The sequence below is a fragment of the Mangifera indica genome, chromosome 2 (genome assembly GCF_011075055.1).
Source record: "Mangifera indica cultivar Alphonso chromosome 2, CATAS_Mindica_2.1, whole genome shotgun sequence".
Classification (NCBI taxonomy): domain Eukaryota; kingdom Viridiplantae; phylum Streptophyta; class Magnoliopsida; order Sapindales; family Anacardiaceae; genus Mangifera; species Mangifera indica.
The window spans coordinates 18,135,768-18,156,860 of NC_058138.1; the positions used below are offsets into that span (position 1 = coordinate 18,135,768).

The 21,093-nt window shown below is 34.5% G+C and overlaps 2 protein-coding genes across 2 annotated transcripts; one reads left to right on the forward strand and one right to left on the reverse strand.

Moving 5' to 3' along the window:
- Positions 1-346: 346 nt before the first annotated feature.
- On the forward strand, positions 347-16,847 carry LOC123209642 (DNA-directed RNA polymerase III subunit 1). Its single transcript, XM_044627768.1, has 27 exons — positions 347-680; positions 763-892; positions 1,532-1,681; positions 1,911-2,082; positions 3,137-3,321; positions 3,487-3,596; positions 3,738-3,837; positions 5,013-5,228; positions 5,326-5,474; positions 5,555-5,696; positions 5,799-5,939; positions 6,555-6,743; positions 7,018-7,246; positions 7,397-7,490; positions 8,408-8,642; positions 8,891-9,082; positions 10,175-10,273; positions 11,573-11,776; positions 11,865-12,131; positions 12,639-12,786; positions 12,919-13,070; positions 13,531-13,686; positions 13,771-13,884; positions 13,979-14,085; positions 15,353-15,557; positions 15,697-15,899; positions 16,390-16,847. The coding sequence occupies exons 1-27, from the start codon at positions 601-603 to the stop codon at positions 16,442-16,444; spliced, it is 4,224 nt and encodes a 1,407-aa protein (XP_044483703.1). The 5' UTR covers positions 347-600; the 3' UTR covers positions 16,445-16,847.
- A 155-nt stretch (positions 16,848-17,002) lies between these two features.
- Positions 17,003-19,987, reverse strand: LOC123209643 (BTB/POZ domain-containing protein At5g60050). Its single transcript, XM_044627769.1, has 2 exons — positions 19,094-19,987; positions 17,003-18,376 (listed from the first exon to the last, which is right to left on the reverse strand). Exons 1-2 carry the CDS (start codon positions 19,706-19,708, stop codon positions 17,423-17,425), a joined length of 1,569 nt encoding a protein of 522 aa, XP_044483704.1. The 5' UTR covers positions 19,709-19,987; the 3' UTR covers positions 17,003-17,422.
- Positions 19,988-21,093: the final 1,106 nt, after the last annotated feature.

A 21,093-nucleotide genomic window follows, 5' to 3' on the forward strand; every position in this document is an offset into this window, starting at 1 on the left:
GGATTACTATAAAAAAAATTATATTATATTTTATTATTAATGATGATGTAAAATAAAATAAATAATTTAATTATTATTTTCACTTAAATATTAAAGAATTGTTAAAATAAATTTTATTTTATTATGCTACATAAAACATATTAAAAAGTTGCACTATTGTCATATCAAGTTAGAGAAAGGAATTAAATAGAAAGGTTAACAAGAACTAAGAAGAAATCGCTGCTCACTTTGGAAGTTAGATGCAATTAATTTTTTATTTGGTAAACATTATATTTAATAATTTTAGGGCAAACGGTAACTTGGTTGCTGTACCATAGCGGCCAAGCGGCCACCTTTATCTCATTTGTGATCTCGAGTTCGAATCCCACGATCTAAACTTTTGTTTTTTCATTTGAGAATTCTCTCCCTCCCCAAAACCTCAAGACTTTTGCCTTCAACCTCTTTCAAAACCCTCAACTCATTCACCACACACCGCTGTAAGCGGCGCCCTGTATCTTTGTGCTTTTGATTTTGGCAATTTTATTATCTCCAACGAGTTATACATGCATTTAACTATTTTTATACACAATATTTGATCATTTGCGGCACCAACTGATCAAAATGCTGCAACCGCAGCAGAGTTCGCCGAACCTAGTGTTTACCAAGCAGCCCTACATTGAAGATGTTGGACCACGCAAAATGTCAGTTAACAATCAAATTAATTGTTTTTGTTTGATCAATATTAGTCAATTAATTTCGTTTTGATGTCGTTTTTATTCACAGAAAGAGCATTCAGTTTTCAATGATGTCGGAGTCGGAGATCATGAAAGCTGCTGAAGTACAAGTGTACTTAGGCCAATACTACAACTCCAATAGAGTGCCTATTCAAGGCGGCTTATTGGATCCTCGCATGGTATATTTATATTTCTTAAAGTAAAGGCATTTAGAATTTGATTAGGTTACTGCATATAATTACTGTTGTTGGCTGATTACCCGGAAATGTACATTTGTTTCAATTATTGATCGGGTGATTATATTTTATTGGAAATTTTTTTTTTTTTTTGATGTTGATATCTAGACAACTATGTTACTGACATTACCATGATTGCTTTTTATATATTGTTTGATTTTGATGCAAGAATGTTTTGTTTCAAGCATATTAGAACTTATTCATGCTTGGAGACAACAAAAGAACCAGTTTATTTCCTGTTATGCAGAATAAGTATGTATAAGAGTCATCCACAAATATTGTCTAAAGAAAATTATATGAACTATTCTAAATCATGACAGACTATATGTTCTTGTTCTGTCTACATTTTGCTGGTCCTTAGAGGAGAAAGAACATGTAATTGTTTTGTTACTCTTTATGTTGAACTTTTTTTTTTTCTCAGCTTCACTATTGTGAAATTTGTGTTTTAGAAAGGTGGTAAGGTTATTTCAATGCTTGATGGATTATTTGCAACGTATTTTATTGCTCCTTTTGCTGCTTTCTTGTTGTTTTTAAGGAAAATTTAATATGTTCTTAGAAAGGTTCATTTTTTGTGGGATGTAGGGACCTGCAAATAAAAGTTGTTCATGTGCGACATGCCATGGAGGTTTTGGTGATTGTCCAGGGCACTTTGGATACCTGAATCTTGCTCACCCTGTGTATAATGTTGGATATTTGAGCACAATCTTGGACATATTAAAGTGTATTTGTAAGGTAGTAGAATGAATAAATTCATGTTATTATCTTCCTTTCTCTATTTGTTGTAGTTTCAGTAGACATATCAATGTATCAGCATTAAGCTTATAATCATGCTAAAGATGAAACTTGTGCTCCACAATGTAATAAATGGGGCATTTATTCCATGCATTTGAAAGTGAAAAGCTTTATTTAATCCTTGTTATGCTGGTTACACTAGTTCTTGCTGCCTGTGGTTTATTTGTAGTCTTGTTCTCGCATACTTCTGGAGGAGAAATTATGTAAAGAATATTTGAAAAAGATGAGGAGTCCAAAGATGGAGGCTCTGCGGAAGAGTGATTTAATGAAGAGTATGGTAAAAAAGTGTAGTACCATGGCAAGTAAAGCTGTGAGATGCCCAAGATGTGGATATGTAAATGGTTTGGCTTTTACCTTTCTTGTCACTACATATTTTTACTGATATGATCTTTCATTATTCACTTATTTTTTGGTATGCCAATTAATAAATATGTTGTAGTTATACTAATATATGTTCATTGAATTATCAACTGACACAGAAACTAAGCTGTAGGGTGCTTGATAAATTTTTCAAGATTCAGAATACATTTTCCTGCCCTGTCATTGTCTTGATAGGGAAATTGCTTATTGTAAGACTGTACCTCTAGACCATCCATAAAAGTCTCTTATCTAGTTTTTCCTTTGAATTGGCATATTCATATTGATGTCTTTTGCAAGTGCTGTGTGGCTTTATGAGATATTACAAGATCTTTATTGAATATTTATTATCAATATAGTGAATTTTACATTATGGATATGCTTACAATTTTGGAAGAGAACAAAAAGGAATTGCAAAAAGATGTCTACCGCATAGAGGTCAAAATAGGATGAACAATCATGGTCTACCTTCAATATGCACGTCAATGATAAACAATCCTACATATAAGTAACGTTAAAATCTCTGTGTATGGTCTAGATAAGTTTTTGGACATATGTGGCAGAGTGATGATATTGCCTTTGTTTTGGTAGTCTTGCAGTTAATTAGCTGGGATTGGTGCTACAATGGATACATTTGTAGGATTATTTTCAATACTACTAGATTGGATGCTTTTTCCTGGGAGTTTTCCCTGTCCATTTTGATGATTGTTTTCTTTCTTGACTATCATTAATGTAGATATTTTAAGTCCAATTCTTAGAATTTGGGATCTTAATGAAGACTATATGAATACTTATCTAAAGATGTCCGTTCCAAAAGGAAACAAAAAGAATTGGGACAGAGGAAGTGGGTATATCAAGAACTTATACAAGCACGTCCTTTCTCCCATTAATTAGAAGGGAGGAAGAAGTGGTTCTTAGATGCAAATCTTTTTCACAATATTTAATATATGTTAGAGAAAGAAAATAGAAACCTTCACAAAATTTAGAGATATGGTATTGCAATCTTGTAATGCATGCTTCATCTGTTGTTCCTTTCAGGCATGGTGAAGAAGGCTGTGGGTGTGCTGGGAATTATTCATGATCTGTCAAAAGTGAATGAGAATGAGAAAGAATGCAGATCTGCAATTTCTCACACAAAAGAGTCCAAGGCATCCATTAATGCAGCTACTTATAATCTAAATCCTGTCAAAGTGCTTTATCTTTTTAAAAGAATGACAGATGAGGTACATGTTAATATTTTAATTAAATCTTGTTTATTTTTGAAGTATTTGTCTTATCCAGATTAAAAAGGAATAATGAGTTGTGAATGTTCTTGATGTTTTGGGAATTATGCATAAACCTGGTATGGAACTTTACTAATGAAAAATTTTTGTCCCATTCTACTTCAGGATTGTGAATTGCTTTATCTTTCTGATAGACCTGAAAAACTTATTGTAACCAACATTGCTGTCCCACCAATAGCTATTCGCCCGTCTGTTATTATGGATGGTTCGCAGAGGTTTGTATGGCATCTCTGAAATTGCATTATGTTAAAGTTCTGTTTGTTCAGTGGACTTCAATTTGTTCTTTGGCATTCTGGTCTACTGCTGATGCTATAATTATAAATGACATTTACTGATCTGCTTCTTCTTTATTGCAGTAATGAAAATGACATTACAGAGAGGTTGAAACGTATTATTCAAGCAAATGCAAGTCTTCGACAGGATTTAGTCAAACCAAGTTCTGCCTTTGAATGCTTGGTACGGTGGAAAATAAATTGATTTTTACTTTTTCCAACATTGTTCTTGATATTAACTATTAAAATTAAATAAATTTTGCATGTGTTGTTGATATGATGCAGTATTTATATGTCATTGCTTAAAGTTATCTATTTCTAGAAGTTTATTGTTACTCCAGCTTGGTAAAAAAATTATTTTGGCGCAGTTCATCTAACAAATGAGCTAAGTTCAAGCTCAAAAATTCAAATTTCTGATAGTCCAGACTCCAGAGCAATTTTGGCTTTTTTATTAATGATATAGTTCAAATATAAGAAATGTGTTATGAATCACACTATACCATTGTTTAAAAGAAGCTGAATATTGAATATTATTATGTAGGCTTGGATTTTAGTTCAAATTTTCTCGATAACCTTTTGTTTGTACCAACTTGAGTCAAGCTCAAACTTCTCTTAATTAGTTGTAGACAGAATTTAGTTCTTGTTTCTGAATTTGGCTCCTAACAATAATAGCTCTCGGTACTTTATCATTTGCTTGTGCTTTCCATCCTTAATGATTCTCCATCTGCCCTCCAAATCTACACTGTCATTGCCACGATAGTACTGAATTAAAATTTGATCTCCATTTTGTTTGCCCGACAAGGAAACGAGGTTTCTTCCTTGCCAGCCAAGCTTGAGTTTGGATGGGCCATTAGAGGAGTTTTAGTGATAAAGAAGGTAAATTTCTTGTTGTACTAGTTCTGTTGTTCACATTGCAATTTTAAGATCCAAAGCATTAGTTGAGAGTGGTCAGAACATGATATTTATTTCCCTCCATTGACATGACAAGTTACGTACTTCTTGGGCTCAATTCTCATTAGCAACATTCATACAAGATTTGTTTATTCCATTTTTACTTTCAAATATAATATATGATATGTACTTCTTGAACGTTGTTTGTATTTAGATTGACTTTTTCATGGTGACAAGCTCTCTGGCCACTAACTAATAGCCACATTTCTTATTGAATTCTTGTTTATGTTTCATTCATGTTTTTATTTTCCTTTCCCAGTCTAATGTTAGCATAGTTACGCCCTTGTTTTTGTTTCTAATCATTTTCTTGATTATGTTTTTCCTTAATGAATTAAAAGTGGTATAATAAAGATGTTGCTTTGGGCCTATATTATTCCCACAATTGGCTTATGTAAAATTGTTGGTTAGCTTGCTTGGGATAATCTTCAAGTTGAGGTTGGCCAGTATATAAACAGTGATGTTCGTGTTCCTCCGTTTACCATGCAATTATCCAAGCCATTAAGTGGTTTTGTTCAGCGTCTCAAAGGGAAGCAGGGACGCTTTCGTGGGAATCTATCTGGCAAGCGTGTTGAGTATACTGGCAGGACTGTCATATCACCTGACCCTAATCTAAAAATTACTGAGGTCAAGCATTTTATGATAACACAAGCAACTTTTGAGCTGCTCTTAATTCTTATATGCCTTCAACTTGTCTTTCATCTGATGAATGTATTGGGTTTAGGTAGGAATTCCCATCCGAATGGCACGGATTTTAACTTATCCTGAACGTGTTTCACATTACAATTTAGAGAAATTGAGGCAATGCGTCCGTAATGGCCCTGATAAATACCCTGGGGCAAGGATGGTCAGATATCCTGATGGCACAGCAAGGCAAGGTTCACAACCGATTATTAAATTCTTGTGAAAAATTCTTGTGTTAATTATTGGGTCTTATGGCTGTATTTGTGCAGGGTCCTGTATGGTAAATTTAGATTTCGCATAGCTGATGAATTGAAATACGGCTGTATAGTTGATCGACATTTGGAAGATGGGGATGTTGTTCTTTTCAACAGACAACCTAGCTTGCATCGGATGTCTATCATGTGTCATAGGGTGATCAAAATTGATTTTAGATCCTTTGAACTGGTTTCATGTAAGATTTTTTTTTTTTCATATATATCTAATTGATTTTTATTTTTCGTTTTATGCATGCAGGCAAGAATAATGCCTTGGAGAACATTGAGATTCAATGAATCTGTTTGCAACCCATATAATGCTGATTTTGATGGTGATGAAATGAATATGCACGTGCCACAAACAGAAGAGGCTCGAACAGAGGCTCTTATGTTGATGGGGGTAATTTTCTTAGGCCTTATGCTGACGTCGAGGGGTCTTTAGGCATCAAACTGAAGGCTATCATAATAATGTTGAAAATAATCTACATATATGCTAGAAATTTCTCTAAACTTAACCACTAGCTGAATGGTCTATGTTTATGTTCATAAACTTCTGAAGCACCCTGTTCTGCTCAGAGTTTGACTGTAGATTCAAGAATTTGAACTGAAACAAACACACTTGGATTTTTAATCGCTATTTTTTACAATCTTTAGTAGCCCATTAATACTGGATATCCACAAGATCTTTGGATCAGTAAGAATACTTGAATTAAATTGAAGCAGCAATATTCTAACACTGAAAACTTGAAATGAGGCTAAATGGCCACTACAATATGAGATCTTAATCAAGCCTTGCATGTAAATCAATTTGGCCACCAGTCTTAATTAATTCTTGAGCTCATTGTGGTGTGGCCCACCAATCTCATTTAGTAATTGTTCATTTGATCAATTGTCTTGTTAAATTATGTTTTCTTGGTTAAATAAATAAGCCATGGCCTTACTGTCATTATGTAAAATTATTTTAACTCATGAAATATTGAAAATGGTTTTATGAGATTTTCTGTGTGCTTCCCAGGTGCAAAACAATTTATGCACACCAAAAAATGGGGAGATTTTGGTTGCTTCTACTCAAGACTTTTTGACTTCTTCTTTTCTCATTACAAGGAAGGACACATTCTATGACCGCGCAACTTTTTCGCTTATGTGTTGTTATCTAGGAGATGGCATGGACCTCGTTGATTTACCAACACCTGCAATTCTTAAGGTGAGATGTGTAATCTCGATAGTGTTCTAGCATTTTCTTTGATTCCAATATAATCTGTTTGCTGTCCCATGGAATATTTGTAAATGATTTAGTTTGAAATAAGGTTGTGAAGCTTGACATGGGGTGTACCTCTATATAGTATTGCTTATACTTTGAAAATTGCATTGAAATCATGTACACTTTGTGGTAATAGGGAAAAAGAACAAATTAGTTGATATCTTTTTGCACCTGCTGCCTGTCTACTTTTGTAACTTTGGTTATATCCATTATGCAGCCAATTGAGCTCTGGACTGGGAAACAAGTATTTAGTGTTCTCTTGCGTCCACATGCTACTATGAGGGTCTATCTTAATCTTGCAGTCAAGGAGAAAACCTACTCCAACAAGTTAATTCGAACTGAAGGGGATGACGAAATTCGAATAGATTCAATGTGCCCTAATGATGGGTTTGTTTATTTTCGGAATAGTGAGCTCATTTCTGGGCAAGTGGGTAAGGCAACTTTAGGTGAGTTTATCATATCTCCGGGTCCTTACTATTGTAGCTGAATCTAGTTTCTTGTAGCTTATTAAAAGGGTTTGATTATGTTATTCTTTTAGAGTTTCTTGCTTTTTCCAAACCAGATAACATGTTCTTACACTAGGAAAATGACTCCAGGAAATGGCAATAAAGATGGACTTTACTCTGTTCTTCTTAGAGATTATGGTGCACATGCTGCTGCAGTTTGCATGAATCGACTGGCTAAATTGAGGTAACATTATTCCAATAAATTTTCATTGGAAATATCCGTTCATCTTTTTATTTGGTGGGCATTGAATGACAGTGAACTTTTTTATTTGCACTTTGCTTTATTCCTTTAAATTGCATGTACATGTCCATGCATTTTCTTATTTGCTGGTCATATAATCTTTTGTGCAAGTGCCATATAGTCTTCTGACTGGATCTTTTGATTTGGTATCTTGGTTTGACTTAAATAATTACAGTTTTACTGTTTATTGGTTACTGGACAGAAATACTTTCTACATCCTCCTATGGATTAATTTCTGCAATGTGTAGTTTGAGGTCTATATTTGCATTTTACCCACCACAACTTCTTGTATTCACCTAGCAAATAATACATTTGAAATTATTGAACATATCTTGGAACAATGCTGTCAAAAGTTCTTTATATGTTTGTATTGCTGTATAATGATTTCTGTCAGTTAATATAGTTTATTATTTCGCAGAGTGAGTTTATGGGATTTATGGATTATAAAAGAAAAATGAAAAGAAGGGAGTAGACTCTAGGTGAAAGGAAAGCATTTTTATAAATTAACCCCCTTTCATAATAGCCGTCTACTTTCCTTTTGATTTTAGTGTGATCTGTAAAGTTGTTATGATAATTCTAAAAATTAATACAGTTGAATGTTGGATATAATACATTGTTGTCATTGATGGTGGTTGGCTAGGACTTTTGTAACCAGGCAAGATGTTAGATACAGCATAGAGGTGACTGCAAATTGTCTCCGTGAACATTGTGATGTTAAATTATTTGTCTGGTTGACTTTATCTGCACTTTTTGTGCTGAGATGATTCATCATTTTCTTGGATGCTTTTGATGATTTGATGTAAAATTTGTACCATAATCTGAAATTAGAAATGTTGTCTCCATATTTGCTTGGTATGCAGTGCTCGATGGATTGGAAATCATGGCTTCTCAATTGGGATTGATGATGTCCAACCGAAAGAAGAATTGATTGATAAAAAAAAGAGATTACTATCAGAAAATTATGATGTTTGTAATGTAAAAATAAAAGAGTTCAACGAAGGAAAGCTACAACTTAAACCTGGTTGTGATGCCGCTCAAACACTAGAAGCTGTGATAACAGATTTATTAAATAGGATTAGAGAAGATGCTGGGAAGGTAAGAATATGATATTTATTTTTCTTATAGTATTTTCTACCCAAATGAGTGGATGGTCTCTGCTATGTGTGATGCATCATTGCATGACTTGAAGACCTAGCCTAACCTGAATGTTTGTTGCTGAAAGTAGGTGTTACTGAAGGATATAGTTCTTGTTTGAGTCAAAATTAATTGCTTCAAAGTATTATTTTTTTCTCCCTGTTGGGCCTTGAACATTGTACGAGAATCACTCAAATTTTCCTTATCAGGCATGCATGGGAGGACTGCCTTGGAGAAACAGTCCATTGATCATGTCACAATGTGGTTCCAAAGGATCTCCTATTAATATTAGCCAAATGGTTGCATTAGTCGGTCAACAATCAGTTGGGGGTCGTCGAGCTCCTAATGGATTCATAGATCGAAGCCTTCCTCATTTCCCTAGAAAATCAAAAGCCCCTGCTGTAAGTTCAAGTATTGCAGATTTTCTTTATTTTCATTGTGTTGCTAGAACTTACGCCTATGCAGGTATTATGCATCTACTGTACAATATTTGTTGGAGATCACCTGTCATACCATACTAGACTGGATAATAGCTATTTTTGGAAATATTTATTAGAATAAAATAAAATCTGATTTGCATATAGAGCATATAAAATTTTTAGGAAATGTCTTAAGTTTTACAATATCTTATGATCATCTGCTTGGCGAAGCAATGGACAGATTTTATAAATTCCAACTTAGTTTTTGGTTGATAGAAATTCTTTTTCATGCATTGACTTTCTTACCATTTGATGTATGTATTCTTAGTAGTAAAGCCATTGGTATGACAAGCAGCACAATTGCATGGTCTCAAGGATCAATTCTTGGGTTTAGGGTGTGGGATTACTTGCCTATGGCCAATCTAGGTCAGTAGAACGCTAAAAATAAACAACAAGTTCTTCCTTGGCTATAATGATAAGCACATATCTTTTCTTCCTTGGCTATAATGAAGCACATATCTTAGTTTCTCTTCGAGTGATGTTGATACTTTTCTATTTTACAAGTGTTGCATGCTTGGACATAGGCAAAATCATTGTCTTAAAGTGGCTTTACATGAGTAATATAAATTTAAACATGCACTTGATATCTATAATTATGTGGTAGTGTGTGCAACCAACTTTTTGGTGCACTATTGCCTCCACTACTGCATTCCCATTTCTTTGTTACTTATAATGGACTTATTCAAATTTTATTGATTCAACCAAACTACTGTATACACCTGTGATAGATAATAGGAGTTCTGTATCAATATGGATGTTTGCATTTTGAAGGAATAGTTTATTAAAATCTGAAAAAGAGAAAGCCCATTTTATTTTATTTTCTTTCTTTTTTTTTCTTGGTAAGAATCAAAGAGAGATACGTGGTTCGAGAAAAAGGGATTTACTGCATGGAAGTCCCTCATTTATTATTAAAAAAATAGAGTGCTTGTCCAACTTCATCCTGTGAAATTAAATGTTACTAAAAAAGCACAATGTTCTCAGCATTAAAGGGAAATGTTGTATTTCTTTATGCAGGCTAAAGGCTTTGTTGCTAATTCATTCTATAGTGGGTTGACAGCTACTGAGTTTTTCTTCCATACAATGGGTGGGCGAGAAGGTCTTGTAGATACGGCGGTACTGATACTCTCCCTTTAGTTCTGTTTAGCTGTTTATTTTAACTAAGGATTATCATTATATTCTCTTTATTGCTCTCTGTAATGTTAGTTTTGGTTCCTTTTTCATGGCTTATCTTGTAAAATTATTTCTTCCGATCAACATATTACACATTAATGCTGCAATAGTTTGGCTGGTCTATAAAAGTTGACATTGATGCATGAGCAACATATAAGCAAATACGGTCTATGGTAGTGTGTTGGGCCTCAAATTACACAAGTATACAAAAGGAGAAATAAAGGAGGCAAGAGCAGAATTTTAGGAAGTAATGAATTAGTCACCATAATCCGGGGCAAAACAGAAGACAAGGAGAAAGGATTCAACAACCACAACAAGTAAGGCAAGGGCTCCAATCTTGGTAGAATAATAAGGCTCCTGTCAGGGTAAAATAGACATGCGAGAATTAGGGGAATCAGAGGGAAAGGAAAGTGTTAGAGGGGAAGAACTATAAGAAGAGAAGATGAGAGGAATGAGGAACAACAAGTTATTCAGGAAATCATTCAAGGGGGCCTTTGGCCAAGGGAAGGACTGGCACCCTTGTTTGCCAGAACATTTTCTTTCTTTTTCATCTTCTATTTCATTATTTTGTTATAAGATAGTGTGTTGGTGTGTTAAGGTTAGTCGAGAGTAATAAACAATGTTTTCTTGTCTGATTGTTGTTATTTGACTGTGTGAAATTGATTTGTTAGAGGAGTTCTATAACATAGTGATATCTAATTCATTAAATAGTTGGTGACTGCCAGTTGTATTCCTATTCTGTGAAAGTAAATTAAATTTGAAATCACTATATGTAAGTGAAATTTTGTTTGTTTCTCTGGGAGTTCTGGGTGAAATTATTCACCTACTCCCATTTAAAATAAGAAAAAATTTGGTCAAAATTTATTTTTGAGCAAATACATTTTTTTTCCTTTTGTAGGAGGAAAAGAATCACACACATGAATTATTGATCCTAACTGATTGTTCTACAGCTTGTGCTGGTAGATATTTGTGAACTTCTAAGCACTGCCTCTCCTATGGTACTGATAAGGTTAAAATATATATGTACTTTTTTCGATGTTATGACTTAACGAGATTTCATGCTAATTTACGTTCAAAACAGTTGAACTTAGAGCCTCATCATTGTCATTGCACAAGATGTGTTCGTTCTACCTGATTATACTCAATGGAGTTTGGATGTTCAATTTTTACCTTTGGGAAGAAAGGAAACATTATATTTGGACTCAAGACATGCTGTTAATAAAACACTCTCAACTAGTGCAGGTGAAAACTGCTGATACTGGGTATATGTCTCGTCGATTGATTAAAGCATTGGAGGACTTATCCATTCATTATGATAACTCTGTACGGAATGCAAGTGGATGTATAGTTCAATTTCTTTATGGGGATGACGGTATGGATCCTGCAAATATGGAAGGAAAAAGTGGGGATCCCTTGAATTTTGGTAGATTGTTGATGAAAGTAGAGGTTAAAAACATTACTCTTTATTATTTTGTGAATTTTACATAATTGGGAAGAATGTGAACATATTAGCCTTTGTTTTATCCTTTTACAGGCTACCTGTCCTGTGGGTGAAAATAAGTACCTATCTCCCGAAGAAATCTCTGAGATGGTAAGAAAGCGGCTTGCAGAATGTGGAGTGAACTCTGACAAGGATTGCTCTGAAGCCTTTATAGATTCTCTGAGAAAATTCTTTCAAGGTCACCGTGATAAATTAGAGAAAAAGATGAAATTTATCGAAGATCTTTCTGGGGATACAAATTCTGAGGTTTTAGAAAAAGTTGTCCATAAAACATCTGGTATCACCGCAAGGCAGCTTGAGGTAGTTTTCTATCTATTTTTTGGTTTATTTATTATATTTATTTGTGTTCTGTTTGAGGGCTGAAGGAGTGTCAAAATTAAGTCTTATTATATAAGTCTTAATGGATTTGAAATGCCACAACCTCAATACCACTGTTACCATGCCATTGCCATCATCACCATGTCGTCATCACTCATCATGTACTTGTAGACCATTGAAATACAACCAAAATCTCATATATCCATCCCTACCACTTCCAAGCTCTCACTACAACTATCAGCAATGTACATTGCATTTTGTCATTACTGTACTACAACCACTGCCACCTAATTGCTGCCTATGGTAGTCACCACTGTCAGTGATATCAAAAAAGTCTATAAAGTAAGTTGTATAATAATTCTTTCCTGATCTAACAATTAAATGCATAGTGTATGACATTGTTTGTCATAATAGTTTTCTTTTGTTCTTTATTTTTTATTTAAGCTGTAAGATATTTCTAGTTTCATTTTTATTTATTGACTTTTTTAGGTTTTCATGGAAACCTGCTTCTCTCGTTATCGTTTGAAAAAAATTGAAGCTGGAACTGCAATTGGAGCAATTGGAGCTCAAAGTATTGGTGAGCCAGGAACACAGATGACATTGAAAACCTTTCACTTTGCTGGAGTCGCTAGCATGAGTATCCTCATTAATGTATTTTCTTTGTTTTGAATGAGCACAGATGTTTATCAACTAAACTCTATGGCCTTCAGCCATTTGTTTTATAAATAAATAAATAAATATATATATATCCCTTAACTCTCTGACTTAGATATTACACAAGGAGTTCCTCGTATCAAAGAAATAATAAATGGAGCTAAAAGGATTAGCACTCCTATTATTACAGCAGAACTTGAGTGTGATTATAATGAGAATTCTGCACGAGTGGTGAAAAGCCGGATTGAGAAAACTGTTTTAGGGCAGGTATATAATTTAGTTCATGTAAAAAATCTGTTATCTTGTTTTCCGGAACTTTGTTTCTTACAGCTTCTCAATATTTTCTTCAATTTTCTTTGTTTTTTAAATTGGATAAGGTCTTCCTGATCCTTACATACTGGTGGTTTTATTCAATAAAAGATCTCTTATTACAGTTTAGGAATCCGAAATTGTTGGTGCTTATCTCCCATCAATAGCTGTTCGGTTGTTAGTGGTCCTTGCGAAATTTGGTTTCTACATAGTGCCAGTCGCTTTCCTCAGATTTTTTGTCTTAGTGCTTCAGGTTCCCTTGCTCTTGATTTTTGGACCTTAGCAGCGATAGATTTCTTTTGATAGTTTATTTGTTTCCATTTTTGAAATTCTAATTCAACTCATGGATTTATCTTCCCACCATTCTCTCACTGTGTTGGATTTTTATAACTTTTTCAACCATCTCATGCTCTTGCAGGTAGCTAAGAGTATCAAGATTGTAATGACTTCAAGGTTAGCATCAATAATCATCACGCTTGATATGCAAACAATTCAAGATGCACATCTATGTATAACTGCTGATGTCGTGAAAGAATCAATTTTACAAACTCCAAGAATCAAACTGAAGGAACAGGTGAAATTTTGCAATGGTGTTTTCTAATAATCTGATACGTATACATATTCCTAACACTTCATTTCATGATCATGTTATCTGCAGCATATCAAGGTTTTGGATTTTAGAAAATTGGAAATTTTTCCTCCGGCTGAGAAAAGTAAAATTCATTTCGAACTCCATTCTCTGAAAAAGGTGCTTCCAATGATTATGATAAAGGTGACTTTTGGGAAATCCTGGTAATTTTATAATGCTGTTATCTATCTTGTAGTTGCAATTGTTGAGAGAAATGCTACTTTTCTATTTCTGACAGGGCATAAAAGCCGTTGAACGTGTTGTTATTGCTGAGAAAGAAAAGGAGAAAAAGAAATTCAAAGAGAATGAAGACGAGAAGAAAAAGTTCCGGTTGTTGGTAGAAGGGTTAGTTTTGTTTAAACTTTTAATTGGCTCCTACTCTTTCTACTCCATTTAAGCAATATTTAGACTAACTGCATCTGAGTTAACTGATATGTCGCACTTTTAGTTTCTTTTCTTGTGGATATTCTTGTTTTATGTTTATGTTATTATAATTCTGAATTCCCTATTGTGGATATAAAACAATATTTTTCTGGAAAAACTCTGATTGCAAGATAGAGAAGGTAAAAATTGCTATCAAGACAATATACTATTTTTTTGCATTGTGAAGCTGGTAAAAAATGGTTACCGGCTAGTTAACAGGTAAGGTTTCTGTTAGTTATAAAGTGGTTATTAGGATCTAACTCCACTCACATTAGGGTTGAAGGGGCTTGAAGAGGGTATAAAACACGAGTGGCCAAAACCCACAATCACTTCATGGTTCTATACAGCTAAGTGAATATTTATGTAACTTGTTTTTCATTTTTTACAAATGAGAAAACTCCTGTAAATATGTGTAACAATGTTGTTACTGAATGTGGTAGTCCAATCTTTTAATTGGTAGTGTGAGTATCAGACCTTACGCTTTTGTGATAATAGTTTTACCAATCATTTTGTTGAACATAAAGTATGGATTTCCTTTTTCTGTATGGAAATGTAATGCTTGTACTTACAGGAGTAATTTTGATCCCTTGTTCCCACTGAAAGAGATTTAACTAACCAGCAAGGCTACTCTTTTGAGAATGGAAACCTTGTCTTTTTAAGATTAATATGCTGCAAGAATGTATCTTTATTTCTGTCCCTGTTACCCAGCTTAGCAATAAATTTTCAGACTATTAAATTGTACAATTCTTGATGAAAAACTCAGCAAGAGATTTATCAGAGTAAAACTGTGAGATTGCCCCCATGAGTGGCAATAAGATTTCCTTAATGTATTATCTTGGGAGCTTTTTAAATGCATAAAAGCCAGTATTAGGCTCTCAGTTTTGACCAAGAAATTAGAGATGTGGTTGAATGCAATGTAGCCCTCATTTGGACCCTAGGGTAAAACCAAATATTTTTCAAGTCCCTTTTTAAGCATGAACTCCATAGACCACCACTTACACATTGCATACCACAACTAATGTGTCATCAACTATATTCTGCTTGGAAACTTACAAGAGCAACATTAATATGTTTATTTGGATTTTTTTTTTTCTTTTTTAAAATTTGGCTAGCGAAATTTGTAATGCATTTCTGTTACAGACTAGATTTTGTGATTATTTTTTTTGTCTTGTCTTATCCCATATTTTAGCACTGGCCTCCAAGCAGTCATGGGCACTGAAGGAATTGATGGACGAAAAACAAAGAGTAATCACATTATTGAAGTACAACAGATTCTTGGAATTGAAGCTGCAAGAACATGCATAATAGATGAGATAAATGTAACGATGAAGCATCATGGGATGAGCATAGACATACGGCATATGATGCTTTTAGCAGATCTGATGACATTTAGGGTGAGTTATTCAGATTCTTTTCTGTGACATTGTGTTGCATTTATAACCTTAAACTGAAGCCAGCTTGTTAAGAGTATTTTTTCAAGCTTGCAATTGTGGGATGTGATATATACTCACATGTAATTGATTATTGTAACAGGGAGAAGTTCTTGGAATCACAAGATTTGGAATTCAAAAAATGGACAAAAGTGTATTGATGTTGGCTTCATTTGAAAAGACAGCAGATCACCTTTTCAATGCTTCTGTAAATGGGAGGGATGATAGGATTGAGGGAGTAAGTGAATGCATCATTATGGGAATCCCTATGCAGATAGGAACTGGGATACTCAAAGTTAGACAAAGGTAAGAACACAATATATTTTACTACAGAAAACACATGTTTGCGTGTTGTCATCGTAATATAAAGATCGTAAGTATTTAAAAAAATTCACACTTATTTTAAGACGCCCTTCCTTATCTCTGTAACTTTATCAGAACAAGCTGGATGGAGTTTTTCATGGATTTTTGGAATATATGGAAGTTCAATCCATTTATTTGCGTTGTAGAACATTGTCTAAAGGCCTTCTAAAAAATTATTTATAATAAGCTTTGTATTCTTGACTAAACTAAACTGTTTCATACTTATGGCTCCGCAAGACTTTTTTTTTTTTTTTTCAATTCTTTATAAATCTCTTGCAATGTTGAGAATTATGTAAAATTGTTATCGGAGAAATTCTGTTTATACCAAGTTTTATAAGCCTTTGTGCAGGTCCAATTATTTTCAGTATGTTAGACCACTAATTTGCTGTGTATACATTTGGTATATCATAATAATGATGTTTTCTATGAGCAGAGATATTGTGCCTCCATTGCTGAGATACAAGGCAGCAGATCCAATTTTATCTTGACTTAAAGGATTCCAGATTGTGAAGCAAGATTTACATGCCAGATTTACCCCCTCTGGAATGGCTTTCACAACTTTGACAGAGAAAGCGATCTGCTTCAGGTGTTAAAATGAATCCGCAAACCAGCAGCCAACATAAAAGGAGCTCCTCATCAATCTAGGAGTGCGGGTTCTCTTGCGTAAAATTTGCTGGATATCAGATGTCCTTCCTAAACAGAACTATTGATGTAGTATGTAATAATATTAGTCCAAAATTTAATTTTCTGAAGTATATCTTGTCCTAGGCAAACTTTTGTGGGTTACGCTCTTTCAACCTTGTTGGGGGGAAATTGTTATAGTTGAAAAGGTTAAAATTCTGATTGTCCAACAGCCCATGCAATGATTTACACAGTTGTAAATATTCTCTCTATAATTCGCATAAATTTTTTAGGTTCAGCCAATTTCAATTCCTTTTTATACCATTTGAACCTAATGGCTGATGATAACCACCCAACTATAGGTCCTTATGACGGGTTTCCAAATTAGATTAAACAATGGTACTTCCTGAAATAAAGAACCATAATTTGCCGATCAACAAATACAAATTCAATTCGGCAATCTTGTGCACTCTACAAGTTCAAATAGTATAAAAAGGAATTGAAATTTGCTATGACACTGACACCCCCTATATGTTATCTTTCTAGACTGCCATCACCTCTAGATGTTTACACACACCATACATGCTCAAGCATTACTTTTTGTGAAGTTTCTGATACAAAAACAAGGATATGATAAACCAAAGATAACTTACAAAATTTGTTATCTCCGATGCTCTCTCTCATCCTTACATGTTACAAGGCCTCTGCATATAAGATTTGAACTTCACACGAAAATAGAAAACCCAAGTCCAAATAGATCTAGAGAGAAATTTAAGGGTAAAAAGAATGTCACTTCATATGTACAAATATGCTTTCAACTTTCTGAAGATTGTTTGACATACTGTTCATTTTGGATAATCGCAAACAGTTATTTGCAAATGGGAGCTATCCCGCTCTGCTGAATATTGCCTAATAAAAGCTCTTCTCCACCATATCTCAAATGCTTTCTGAATATTGGGACAGTCAGCCCCTTTATTAAGAAATCGGTCAAACCAATTTAGCAAAATAGACTGCTGTTGCAGCAATGGCAGGGTAAGAATCGTTTGGCTCAGACCATCCTCGACCAACTTCCTATCTACAGATTTAGAAGCCCTTTTCATCCATCCAAAATCTTCATATAGTGCTTCCAGCCATGTGGAAAGCAACGAAAACCGGGTGTCTTTTGGCACCAAGATAAGTCCTCTGCCAATCGCAATACATAGTTGGGCAGTGATTCTGCTAATTTCATGTCGATACATGGTAGGAATCTTTGAATGTAGTATGGCAAGCTCCTTTTGATCCGCCCATACTTTAACAAACTCATCACATATTTTCTTGTCAATTAGGATATCAACAATCCACTGCAAATTATCAGCTTCTCGAGCTATTTCTGCCATTAAAGCCCCTCGATCCTTTCTGCTGTCATCCATACCTGTAGCTTCTGATAAGCACAGGATCAGAGAACTAAGACATCTGTGGCAGAGACTATAAAGGGTGTCTTTAGAGACATCAAGCCTATTGTCATAATCAGAAGCATCTTCTTTAAGTAACCTAGAAATCACAGTTTTCATCTCTCGACGGGCCTTATCATCTTTGGCTTGTAGAACACTACTCAGCAGTTTCAAGAAAATGTCATCAGCTCGGGAAGAGGTTGATGGTTCAAATGTTACTCGCTGCAGGACTTCAGCTGCTTCGTCTTGAAGCTCAAGTTCACTGAGAACAGAGATGACTTTCTCTTCATCCTCCTCAGACCAAGGAACAGCTTCCAAATGCTCCAAACATGACACAATTCCTGCATCAAACATGACGGCAGCAGAGACCTACAATGGAACATTATTATTAGAAAAGTTTCACAATAATGCAAATTGAGCTTTCATGTTTTCACCAGTTATTTTCTGCATGCCAACAAGGGTTGGAGTAAACAAGATTAACATTGATTGGTTTCTCAAAAACATAGGAGCTCAATCCGACATATAAAAGTAAAATTCGAATTCCAAGCAGATAATTGTCACAAAAAATGAAAAATCAAAGTTTCAGATATGCAACAGCAAAATAAAAAACATTTCTGCCAGTAGCTAATTTTGATCCTATGAGGCTATTCCCAGAAACACAAAGCTAAACCCAGTTTGCAGAAAGTAGCAGCAGAAATTTCCAGTGCTAAACATAACTATACCTATATGCATATCCTCATAACTAACATATCAAATCATATACAACCACCAAAGTACCAGAAAGTATAACAAAAAGAACAACAGTGCACTTCTAATGAAACTCAACCGAATTAAGAAGATCAACATAAAACATCCAAAACAGAAAAAAAAAAATTGACACTCTTATTTATTTTGTGTTCTTCAACTTTCACTGACTATGACAACTGGTAAAAAGTAAATCAAACAGTACACTCAATTCATAAGCCAATCCTAAAATCAATCTCCTCCTAAACACCCATTTCATTACACACACAAATTAAGAATTAAGGAGAGAGGAAGAGAGAAAAAGAACAAGCATGCAGTAATAATAAGAACATATGCATTTACCTTAAGCAAAGTCAAGACCCTGTCAAGATCCTCACCAAGCAATCTCTTCTTCAAGTCCTCACAATACATCAACACCACAGTTTCCACATACACCTCCACGTCATCACACTCACTTATCTCCACCGTATGCAAAATCTCTCTGTTTTCTTTATCTTTTCTCGCCAATTTTTCAGCAAAAAACCTGCTCTTCTCAGCCAAAATCCTCTTGTGCACGTCTATGCACACTCTAAACCCATCTTTACCAACCACTGTGAGCCTCACATCACCTGGTCCCAGCTCAACATGACTCAAACCGCTACCAGAACCTTTAGGGTTTTTAAAGTCTGATAAGAGTTTAAAGATTCTTGATTGGGATTTGATGGGTTTGTTGGTCTCCTGTATCTGTTCCTGGGACATCATTTCGAACAGAGTTGCGTGGTGGGCTGGTTGAGCATGACAGTGTCGAGTTGACTCGGTGAATTGCGGATGGGATTGTTGTGTTGATGATGGTGGCGGCGAAGAGGAAGGAGAATAGAGTCTTGATACTGTTGAGGTGGTTCTTGATGGTGAAAATGAGAGCGTTTGGTCTGAAATAAAACCTTGTTTGATCATAGCCGAGACCTCTCTTGTCGACATTGAATCTTTCAGATTAAAGTAAATTAGCGAGAAAATGAAAAAGCTTTCCGGGAAAGTAGAAAATTTTAATACAGATCTTGAAATTTAACAAGAACTGATATTTTCTAGGAAAGTTGATACATTTAACAGACAGCTATAGAAAAAAAAAATAAAAAAATAAACCTTTGTGGGATATTCTTGGAGAGATTTTCCAGGAAAGTGAAAAAACAAGTCTGTGGAAGAGGGAATCCAACTAGTCAAGTGTCAGAGAGACTGACAGAGTATGTGTCTAAGCATGGATCTACATGTAATTTAAATGTAAAGCAGTCAAATGAAGTGGTCACTATGATTCCTTACTGTGAGAAAAGAAAATTTTACAGTAGCCTATAAAAAAAAAAAAACTGCTCCTATTTTCTTTTTCAAAGAACTTAGACAGTGATAATTGCTTGCACGTGCTCCCCTCTTTCTTCTTCACTCACAGGTTTCACATTATACTTGTATTTATAACTCAATCAAATTTCATATTTTTATCAGATATAATTTAAAATAAAGATGGGATTATAATGTTGAAGCTGTTATTACAGAATCAAAACCATGATTGCCTAACAACTTAGTTTTTTTTATTTTTGTTGTTTAAGTGTTTTCTTTTAAATATTAAGCAAGTCTTTTTCAAATGAATTTAATTACCGAAAGACAGGCTTTCATCTGCTTTAAGATTGGGATTGATTCCATTAAACGACCTTTTCCTCTTTCCCTAGCTTAAATGTGGGACTCAAAGGCAGCTAATTTCCAGCAAAGCTAGCTTGGTTCTGGTATAATTATATCAATAAAACCATGTGTATTGAGGTTAATATGTGTTTTGATTACTGAATTGGGTTTCTTTGATTTCACAAGTTTCTAGTTTTGCATAGTTAGTGTCACAATTGTTACAGGTGGAACACAATAGAATTCTATCAGCACCATGTTAGCTAGGAATTTGATGGAGCATTGAGTTTATACGTTGTTAATAAGTTTGCTGGCTATGCTCCTAAAGCCATCTCTTGCTCTAGTGCACCTTTTGATTGGTTCAAGTTCTTGTTTGTTTCCTACTTTTGTCGGTGTCATCGCTTTATCTTTTATTTTATGGGGCAGCTAACCTGTGTCCTTTACCTCAGGCAACTGTTTTCGCTTTTATAGTATAACGCTTTGAAATTCCTCTGTGGCATCTGGAATTTTACGAGGTTTTGGTCATTTGGAGGAAACTTGGAAGGTATTCATTTTATTCAAATTTTTTTTGAGAAATGATGGGCTACGGTGCATGGTTAAAAAGTGAAAAAAGGAAAAGAAAAAGTTGGGAATGAAGGGAATGGGCATCTGCAAGATGTTTTATTGAAAAACTTTTAGGTGGAACAGAAATATGTTACGTC

Coding starts and splice junctions, on each gene's coding strand:
- LOC123209643 (XM_044627769.1), bottom strand. CDS start 19,708: ATGTCGACAAGAGAGGTCTCGGCTATGATCAAACAAGGTTTTATTTCA. Junction 18,377..19,093: donor GGGTCTTGACTTTGCTTAAG/GTAAATGCATAT, acceptor GTTCCATTGTAG/GTCTCTGCTGCCGTCATGTT.
- LOC123209642 (XM_044627768.1), top strand. CDS start 601: ATGCTGCAACCGCAGCAGAGTTCGCCGAACCTAGTGTTTACCAAGCAG. Junction 681..762: donor GATGTTGGACCACGCAAAAT/GTCAGTTAACAA, acceptor TTTTATTCACAG/AAAGAGCATTCAGTTTTCAA. Junction 13,885..13,978: donor TTCCAATGATTATGATAAAG/GTGACTTTTGGG, acceptor TATTTCTGACAG/GGCATAAAAGCCGTTGAACG.